This window comes from Oncorhynchus kisutch, linkage group LG14, assembly GCF_002021735.2.
Source record: "Oncorhynchus kisutch isolate 150728-3 linkage group LG14, Okis_V2, whole genome shotgun sequence".
Lineage (NCBI taxonomy): Eukaryota > Metazoa > Chordata > Actinopteri > Salmoniformes > Salmonidae > Oncorhynchus > Oncorhynchus kisutch.
In genome coordinates this window covers 42063701-42074362 of record NC_034187.2, presented here as the reverse complement: position 1 = coordinate 42074362, position 10662 = coordinate 42063701, and the positions used below count along the sequence as shown (strand labels likewise).

Here is a 10662-nt window from a genome sequence, read left to right as displayed (position 1 = left end):
TAACTTAAGGGGGCTGAATAATTTTGCACGCCCAATTTTTCAGTTTTTGATTTGTTAAAAAAGTTTGAAATATCCAATAAATGTCGTTCCACTTCATGATTGTGTCCCACTTGTTGTTGATTCTTCACAAAAAAATACAGTTTTATATCTTTATGTTTGAAGCCTGAAATGTGGCAAAAGGTCGCAAAGTTCAAGGGGGCCGAATACTTTCGCAAGGCACTGTATGTGCCTTTCCAAATTATGTCCAATCAATTGAATTTACCACAGGTGAACTCCAATCAAGTTGAAGATACATCAAGGATGGTCAATGGAAACAGGATGCACCCGAGCTCAATTTCGAGTCTCATAGTAAAGGGTCTGAAAAGGTGTATTTAATTATTATAATTTTTTCAAATTGCGCCTCAAGAAAAGTAATTGCTGTGTGTAGATTGATGAGGAAAAACTATTTAATCCATTTTAGAATAAGGCTGTAATGTAACAAAATGTGAAAAAAGGGAAGGGGTCTGGATATTTTACGAATGCACTGTATGAAAAGTGTTTAACCTTTTTAACCCTAGAGTGATTTCTTCTAGGCAGCAAATCATGGTTAGCACCTGAACATTGGGGAGAGACTACAGAAATAATTGTTAAATGTCTCTTATCCAATTTACATGCATATTGATACTTAGGAGGAAGACATCTGAATAATAAATGTCATGCACTGGAATTCGATGAATCAAACTGACTTAAATCATTTCAAAGACATATTGTACATTGTAATACAAATGTAACAAGTTGGTGGAGCAGTATGGGGTATTTTCCTTCCAATAATACTGAAAATAAGGAATACATATGTACAATATTATTTCTAGGAAAATATCCCCACAGAACAGACGTTGACAACCCTTTTGATAAAAAGTGAGATACTGATAAAGGATTTAAAAGGTTGCACAGCAGGGTGTAAAATATTCCATGTACCTGGGCTAATTTTACTCTGTCTAAATATTTACATGTAGGAATTTGGCCCGAGCACCTAATGTCTCAACTTCGCAGTTTTGATTGTCCAAATTGGAAAAGAGCATGAATTCAATGCTGTTGCATGAATACCCAACCACTAGCTAGTACATTTTGCCTTAATTCTGTTCAGTAGCAAGTCTTTTTTTTTTCTACACTTCTGACAGTGGTGTGTGTGTGTATATGGTATTAATGTTAATTAATATACCAGCCAGGTTTCCTACTCTAGAATCTTGTTGGCATCAGCCGCATTGGATCTCTAACCAAAACAAAGCATTTCATTCTGACAAGTCCTCTCACTGTGGCTGTTTATTTTATTTTTTATAAACTTTCCCCAAAACTTTAAGACCAGGACACGTTGTTCATGCCCTGGTCTCAGGATACCATCTGGGGGAGGTGGACACCTGCAACATGCTGCTAAAGCCAGGGACAGAGAGAACACAGAGGCAGTTGCCCCCCTCTGTGCACTGGCATCACTGTACCTCTTCCACCAGGTGGCCATTTTGGTACTTTGTCCATTTTTTTTGCAGACCTGATGGTTTCCCTAAATCGAAACTACTGTACAGAAGGGGCCCAGATTCTGATCCCCCATAGACAGAGTATTTTTGATTGTGGATGTAATAAGAATATATACAATCGTTACCATTTATATTTTTATCCTGGTTATGTTGATGTTCTTGACTTTGACCCCTGAATAAATTGTCCTCCTGTCCTGTTCTACCTCAGACTATGTACGAAAAATTACTTTTCAAGGACCAACAGGCCAGCTGGTTGTTTGATGCATGTTTCTATATTTTTGCTGTATGTTTATTTACTTATTAATAAAAGGAGGTTTCTGCATTATGATGCATTAACATAATTATTTGGCAGCCACGTCAAATCAATCCAAATGTTATTGGTCACATACACATTTACCAGATGTTATTGCAGGTTTAGCGAAATGCTTGTGTTCCTAGCTCCAACATTGCGGTAGTATCTAACAATTCACAACAATACACACAAATCAAAAATAATGGAATTAAGAAATATATAAATATTAGGACGAGCAATGTCGAAGTGGCAATGACTAGAATACAGTATATACACATATGAGATGGGTAAAGCAGGATGTAAACATTATTAAAGTGACTAGTGTTCCATTATTAAATTGGCCAGTGATGCCATGTCTATAGGGCTAGCAGCCTCTAAGGTGCAGGGTTGAGTAGCCGGCTAGTGATGGCTATTTAACAGTCGGATGGCCCTGCCTCTCGGTCCCAGCTTTGATGCACCGGTACTGACCTCAATGATAGCGGGGTGAACATGCCGTGGCTCAGGAAGTTCATGTCGTTGATCTTTCTGGCCTTCCTGTGACATCGGGTGTTGTAGGCGTCCTGGAGGGCAGGCTCTGCGGTTGCGGGCGGTGCAGTTGCCGTACCAGGCGGTGATACAGCCCGTCAGGATACTCTCAATTGTGCATCTATAAAAAGTGTGTGAGGGTCTTAGGGGCCAAGCCCAATTTGTTCAGCCTCAAAAGAGGCGCTGTTGTGACTTCTTCACCACACTGCCTGTGGGGGTGGATCATTTCAGTTTGTCAGTGATGTGTACGCAGGGGAACTTGAAGCTTGTGAATAGGGGCGTGCTCACTCTGCTATTTCCTGAAGTACACGATCAGCTCCTTTGTTGACGTTTAGGGAGGTTATTTTCTTGCCAACACTCCGCCAGGGCCCTCACCTCCTCGCTGTAAGCTGTCTCGTCATTGTTAGCTCCACCTTAATACATGGGCAATATAATGTCTAGAAGAGAATGAGCATTATGATGCATTTACCGTTGGAAGTTTACATACACTTAGGTTGGAGTCATTAAAACTAGTTTTTCAACCACTCCACAGATGTCTTGTCAACAAACTATAGTTTTGGCAAGTCGGTTAGGACATCTACTTTGTGCATGACACATTTTTCCAACAATTGTTTACAGACAGATTATTTCACTTATTCACTGTATCACAATTCCAGTGGGTCAGAAGTTTACATACGCTAAGTTGACTGTCTTTAAACAGCTTGGAAAAATCCAGAAAATTGTGTCATGGCTTTAGAAGCTTCTGATAGGCTAATTGACATCATTTGAGTCAAACTCAGTGCAAATCGATCCCAGAACAGCAGCAAAGGACTTTGTGAAGATGCTGGAGACGGGTACAAAAGTATATATATCCACATAACACTCAGCAAGGAAGAAGCCACTGCTCCAAAACCGCCATAAAAAAAACAGACTACAGTTTGCAACTGCACGTGGGGACAAAGATCGTACTTTTGCTTTGCTGCAGGAGGGACTGGTACACTTCACAAAATAGATGGCATCATGAGGTAGGAAAATTATGTGGATATATTGAAGCAACATCTCAAGACATCAGTCAGGAAGTTCAGGCTTGGTCACAAATGGGTCTTCCAAATGGACAATGACCTCAAGCATACTTCCAAAGCGGTGGTAAAATGGCTTAAGTACAACCAAGTCAAGGTATTGGCCATCACAAAGCCCAGAACTCAATCCTATAGAAAATTTGTGTTCAGAACTGAAAAAGTGTTTGTGAGCAAGGACTACAAACCTGACTCATTTACCACAGCTCTGTCAGGATGAATGGGACAAAATTCACCCAACTTATTGTGGGAAGCTTGTGGAAGGCTACCTGAAATGTTAAACCCAAGTTTAAATTGTTTAAGCCAATGCTGCCAAATACTAATTGAGTGTATGTAAAACTTCTGACCCACTGGGAATGTGATGAAAGATATAAAAGCTGAAATAAATAATTATACTATTATTGACATTTCACATTCTTAAAATAAAGTGGTGATCCTAACCGACCTTGGTCTAACCTAACTGAATTTTTACTAGGATTAAATGTCAGGAATTGTGAAAAACAGAGTTTAAATGTATTTGGCTTAGGTGTATGTAAACTTCTGACTTCAACTGTATATAACACTTCAAAATTATACGGCAGCCATGTTAGCTCCCCCATTAATATTACATGGGGGAATATTAAAACAATGCTTAGAATTAGAACAATATTCCACATTTTAAAAATTGTCTGTACTCTTCGAAATATATGGCTCTGATCCATTATATTCGCAGTAACTGTTTCATTCTGGTCGTCCTGCCCTCAAAGCCAATTTCTGGTCCTAGATTGGGGGCACGTCCAGGATCGGCCCTAGATTAAGGGAAGTAAACTGGGTGGCAGGTCGACCAGACTGAACAGTTTGGAGCCTTGCCTCGCTCAGACATACACAGGTGAGAAGAGGAGGACAAACGGAATATCAGCAGTTAAAATGGAGGTAATCTCAAGTAAAATACACTATAATCTTGTAAAATGTAATTGTTGCATTTGACATTATCCGTTACATTTAATCTTAGGTATTTAGATGTCACTCACTACCAACAGCTAGATGTATTTAGGCACACAAATATTCAAACATTTTACACCTTCAGTTGATTTAATCATTGTTACCTGGCCTTGGGGAATACTTATGATTGACAAGCATGGACATTCCTTTGAAAAGTTTCTTTAGTTACCAAATTACTATTGGTAGAGGAAATATACAAGCTGCTGAATTTAGAGAATAATTCTGACTTGCTTTGCAATTCGGTCAGTGACTTAATATGGCAGACGGGCTAGAGCTGCATCCATACCCACTACTGTCTGATGATAATAAACTCCAAGCTTTTAAAAATGTACCCTTTGAAATGTTAATTAAGAAAACCTGTCTTTGATCCTCTACACTGTAATGTGCCCCTGACTGCAAATGATCATCTTCTACAAAGACCACACACAGTACAACACATGACAATGAATGTAGAATTAGGTCAGTACTTTTATTATATTATTATAGCTGTGACAAACAGGGTCATCACGTCGTTCATTTACAATGAGAGTAAGAATCCTGTACACTAATTCCTGAGTAAGCTATGGTACCAAAGTATATTTTACATTTTTGCCTTGACATTTGATTGAAGTTATGATATAAGCTAAGCAATAGACAACTGCCAGCAGTTTGGTCAACAGGTATGTATTTGAATGGAAGCAAATTTCAGTATGAAGAGTAAATTGCCCTTATGGAAATATTCCTGAGCAGTTTCTTTTCTCTCCGGCAGCTCGGATAGGAAGGATGCCTGGATGTTTGTAGTGTCTGGGTGTTATAATTCCTCCCCTTCTTTGTGCCAATCACTGCCAGATCCTGAGCTCGCCACCCCAGTCACACGTTGCCACCACAGCGGGCAGCACAGGGTGCAGAGACACACACATGCATGCCTGCTGGTGTGCGAGCAGCGTGTGCAGCGTCCGAGCACTCTGCTGGTCGTAGAAGTGGACGGAGCCTGTGGAGCTGCCCGTGGCCAGTATGGACCCATCCGGAGAGAAGCCACACCTCACCGCATAGCCCTCAACCTAAACCATCACACCTTACATTAGCAATGAAATCAATTTACACACTATACACACACATCGCAAATGACCCGGGCCCACATTTTCTACTTCAAATCGGACACTTGCAGTGCAAAAAATTATCAAAATTCAGATAGGAATGGGCTATTCATGAAATACAAGTTTACAATAATGCAGCTCGAGATTGCATTGAGGTTGCAATCCTCTACTGTCTGCTTGAGACTCCCCCTATAGTAGTTAGAGCACCTGGTGGAAAAGCCCAAACAATTATTATTGTTATTACTGCTTTGCATGCATTTCCTATTCACACTGTTTTATTACCTCCGTCATGCACATGAGAGGATTTAAGATAAAGACCACCTATGTCTATTGTTAGTAATACACATCTCAGTACTGTTTAGCATATCATTCCCACACAGGGGAAATAACATGCAGAAACAAATAAATGACATGTTTATTCTAATTGGAATGTAAAAATATATATATATATATATATATTAGCACCGTTTAGCAGACAGACCATGTTTTTACACAAAGGACCAACGTTGAAACTACACTAAAGTTGCAGCTGCTTTCTATAGCTAGCCGAAGGCTACTCACTCGTAAGACAAATATTGACAGCAAAACCTCAGCAGGTCCCTTTAATATTTGTATAACATATCTGAATGTCACGTTCTATATGTGACTCATCGGTGTAATTGTTTTTGTTTAACCATGTGCGTTTGTAGAGGACTGTAAATGACAGACCAGAGGGACTACTGCTTTTAGCTATAGAGCGGTTTGTAGAGCGTATGGATCTCCCATGCAACCGTACAGCCTCATCACCACTGACCTTGTGTCCTTCATACCGCCTCCTCTTGTTCATTCTATATGGGCGCTGGGTAGAAAATAGGGCCATGTAGTTGCCATTGCTCTGCGCTACAAAGGAGTCCTGCTGGGGGTGAAGGGCTAGGCTGGGGCACGTGTACCGCTCCTGGATTCAATCAAGTGAATGGGAGAAGGTCAGAACGCATTCAACTGGCTTGGCATTCATACTCAAATGGTACCATCTGTATTTTCTGCCATAAAAACCACCCACATGCACTTAAATAGTCAATAAGACATATGGCTGCATGGACTGACATTTACATACATTACAGGGAGAGGAAAAATGTAGTATCCAACTATTATGGAAAACAAAAACAGAGCTTTAAAGTTACTGTTTTAGTAAAAAGCTGAAGGATAGAGGCTAGAAAAATGTAACTACTCAAATTCATAAACATAGTTATGGATGCAAGGACTTACCATCCATGATATCAACATTGTATACTGAACAAAAATATAAAACAACATATTAAGTGTCGGTCCCATGTTTCACGAGGCATCGTGAAATCTTCCCATATGCACAAAAAGCTTATTTCTCAAAAATGTGCATTTCTCCTTTGTCAAGATAATCCATCCACCTGACAGGTGTGACATATCAAGAAAGCCGATTAAACAGCATTATCATTACAAAGGTGCACCTTGTGCTGGGGACAAAAGACCACCTAAATGTGCAGTCGTGTCACACAACCTAATGCCATAGATGTCTCAAGTTGAGGGAGTGTGCATTTGGCATGCTGACTGCAAGAATGTCCACTAGAGCTGTTGTCAGAGAATTGAATGTTAATTTCTAAGGCGCCTCCAATGTCATTTTAGAGAATTTGGCTCTAAGTCCAACCACGCCAGCACAGAACCCCCTTATCCGGCTTCTTCACCTGTGGGATCATCGGAGACCAGTCACCAGGAAGGCTGATGAAACTGAGAATGTATTTCTGTAATAAACCATTGTGGGGAAAAAAACTCATTCTGATTGGCTAGGCCTGGCTCCCCAGTCAGTGGGGCCTATGCCCTTCTACGCCCCACCCATGGCTTCCTGACCAGTCATGTGAAAACCATAGATTATAGCTTAATATATTTATTTCAATTGACTGATTTCCTTATATGAATTTTAACTCAGTAAAATAGTTGAATGTTGCGTTTATATTTTTGTAACAGTATAGTTTTATTCATGCTTTGAGGCTATATTGTGTTTATTTACATTTACGACTAACATTGGAGTAAAACAATCTAATATTTTCAGTTCTGATGGGGTATGACAAATAAACTAAGCTACATTTCTATGTTATATTCTTCAAGAACCAATGGGTATTTACAGTGGGGCAAAAAAGTATTTAGTCAGCCACCAATTGTGTAAGTTCTCCCACTTAAAAAGATGAGGCCTGTAATTTTCATCATTGGTACACTTCAACTATGACAGACAAAATGAGGGAAAAAAAATCCAGAAAATCACATTGTAGGATTTTTTATGAATTTACAGTGCCTTGCGAAAGTATTCGGCCCCCTTGAACTTTGCGACCTTTTGCCACATTTCAGGCTTCAAACATAAAGATATAAAACTGTATTTTTTTGTGAAGAATCAACAACAAGTGGGACACAATCATGAAGTGGAACGACATTTATTGGATATTTCAAACTTTAACAAATCAAAAACTGAAAAATTTGCCGTGCAAAATTATTCAGCCCCTTTACTTTCAGTGCAGCAAACTCTCCAGAAGTTCAGTGAGGATCTCTGAATGATCCAATGTTGACCTAAATGACTAATGATGATAAATACATTCCACCTGTGTGTAATCAAGTCTCCGTATAAATGCACCTGCACTGTGATAGTCTCAGAGGTCCGTTAAAAGCGCAGAGAGCATCATGAAGAACAAGGAACACACCAGGCAGGTCCGAGATACTGTTGTGAAGAAGTTTAAAGCCGGATTTGGATACAAAATGATTTCCCAAGCTTTAAACATCCCAAGGAGCACTGTGCAAGCGATAATATTGAAATGGAAGGAGTATCAGACCACTGCAAATCTACCAAGACCTGGCCGTCCCTCTAAACTTTCAGCTCATACAAGGAGAAGACTGATCAGAGATGCAGCCAAGAGGCCCATTATCACTCTGGATGAACTGCAGAGATCTACAGCTGAGGTGGGAGACTCTGTCCATAGGACAACAATCAGTCGTATATTGCACAAATCTGGCCTTTATGGAAGAGTGGCAAGAAGAAAGCCATTTCTTAAAGATATCCATAAAAAGTGTTGTTTAAAGTTTGCCACAAGCCACCTGGGAGACACACCAAACATGTGGTCAGATGAAACCAAAATTGAACTTTTTGGCAACAATGCAAAATGTTATGTTTGGCGTAAAAGCAACACAGCGCATCACCCTGAACACACCATCCCCACTGTCAAACATGGTGGTGGCAGCATCATGGTTTGGGCTTGCTTTTCTTCAGCAGGGACAGGGAAGATGGTTAAAATTGATGGGAAGATGGATGGAGCCAAATACAGGACCATTCTGGAAGAAAACCTGATGGAGTCTGCAAAAGACCTGAGACTGGGACGGAGATTTGTCTTCCAACAAGACAATGAAGCAAAATCTACAATGGAATGGTTCAAAAATAAACATATCCAGGTGTTAGAATGGCCGAGTCAAAGTCCAGACCTGAATCCAATCGAGAATCTGTGGAAAGAACTGAAAACTGCTGTTCACAAATGCTCTCCATCCAACCTCACTGAGCTCGAGCTGTTTTGCAAGGAGGAATGGTAAAAAATGTCAGTCTCTCGATGTGCAAAACTGATAGAGACATACCCCAAGCAACTTACAGCTGTAATCGCAGCAAAAGGTGGCGCTACAAAGTATTAACTTAAGGGGGCTGAATAATTTAGCACGCCCAATTTTTCAGTTTTTGATTTGTTAAAAAAGTTTGAAATATCCAATAAATGTCGTTCCACTTCATGATTGTGTCCCACTTGTTGTTGATTCTTCACAAAAAAATACAGTTTTATATCTTTATGTTTGAAGCCTGAAATGTGGCAAAAGGTCGCAAAGTTCAAGGGGGCCGAATACTTTCGCAAGGCACTGTAGTTGCAAATTATGGTGGAAAATAAGTATTTGGTCAATAACAAAAGTTTCTCAATACTTTGTTATATACCCTTTGTTGGCAATGAGAGAGGTCAAACATTTTCTGTAAGTCTTCACAAGGTTTTCACACACAGTTGCTGGTATTTTGGCCCATTCCTCCATGCAGATCTCCTCTAGAGCAGTGATGTTTTGTGGCTGTTGCTGGGCAACACGGACTTTCAACTCCCTCCAAAGATTATCTATGGGGTTGAGATCTGGAGACTGGCTAGGCCACTCCAGGACCTTGAAATGCTTCTTACGAAGCCACTCCTTTGTTGCCCGGGCGGTGTGTTTGGGATCATTGTCATGCTGAAAGACCCAGCCACGTTTCATCTTCAATGCCCTTGCTGATGGAAGGAGGTTTTCACTCAAAATCTCACGATACATTGCCCCATTCCTTCTTTCCTTTACACGGATCAGTCCCTTTGCAGAAAAACAGCCCAAAAGCATGATGTTTCCACCCCCATGCTTCACAGTAGGTATGGTGTTCTTTGGATGCAACTCAGCATTCTTTGTCATCCAAACACAACGAGTTGAGTTTTTACCAAAAAGTTATATTTTAGTTTCATCTGACCATATGACATTCTCCCAATCTTCTTCTGGATCATCCAAATGCTCTCATGTACTGGCATGTACTGGCTTAAGCAGGGGGACACGTCTGGCACTGCAGGATTTGAGTCCCTGGCGGCGTAGTGTGTTACTGATGGTAGGCTTTGTTACTTTAGTCCCAGCTCTCTGCAGGTCATTCACTAGGTCCCCCCGTGTGGTTCTGGGATTTTTGCTCACCGTTCTTGTGATCATTTTGACCCCATGGGGTGAGATCTTGCGTGGAGCCCCAGATCGAGGGAGATTATCAGTGGTCTTGTATGTCTTCCATTTCCTAATAATTGCTCCCACAGTTGATTTCTTCAAACCAAGCTGCTTACCTATTGCAGATTCAGTCTTCCCAGCCTGGTGCAGGTCTACAATTTTGTTTCTGGTGTCCTTTGACAGCTCTTTGGTCTTGGCCATAGTGGAGTTTGGAGTGTGACTGTTTGAGGTTGTGGACAGGTGTCTTTTATACTGTTAACAAGTTCAAACAGGTGCCATTAATACAGGTAATGAGTGGAGGACAGAGGAGCCTCTTAAAGAAGAAGTTACAGGTCTGTGAGAGCCAGAAATCTTGCTTATTTGTAGGTGACCAAATACTTATTTTCCACCATAATTTGCAAATAAATTCATAAAAAATTCTACAATGTGATTTTCTGGATTTTTTTTTCTAATTTTGTCTGTCATAGTTGAAGTGTACC

General features: G+C 40.4%; 1 protein-coding gene across 3 annotated transcripts in view; it reads right to left on the bottom strand.

Annotated features, from left to right (window-relative positions):
- Positions 1-4802: 4802 nt before the first annotated feature.
- The window catches only part of wdr25 (WD repeat domain 25), a 37808-nt gene continuing 31948 nt past the window's right edge, over positions 4803-10662 (bottom strand). For all 3 annotated transcript variants that reach the window (XM_031788432.1, XM_031788433.1, XM_031788431.1), the window contains 2 exons: positions 6234-6374; positions 4803-5404 (listed from right to left, as the gene is read on the bottom strand). In XM_031788432.1, the coding sequence (XP_031644292.1) occupies positions 5183-5404; positions 6234-6374 (363 nt within the window). In that variant the 3' untranslated portion in view covers positions 4803-5182. The remainder of the gene's footprint in view (positions 5405-6233; positions 6375-10662) is intronic.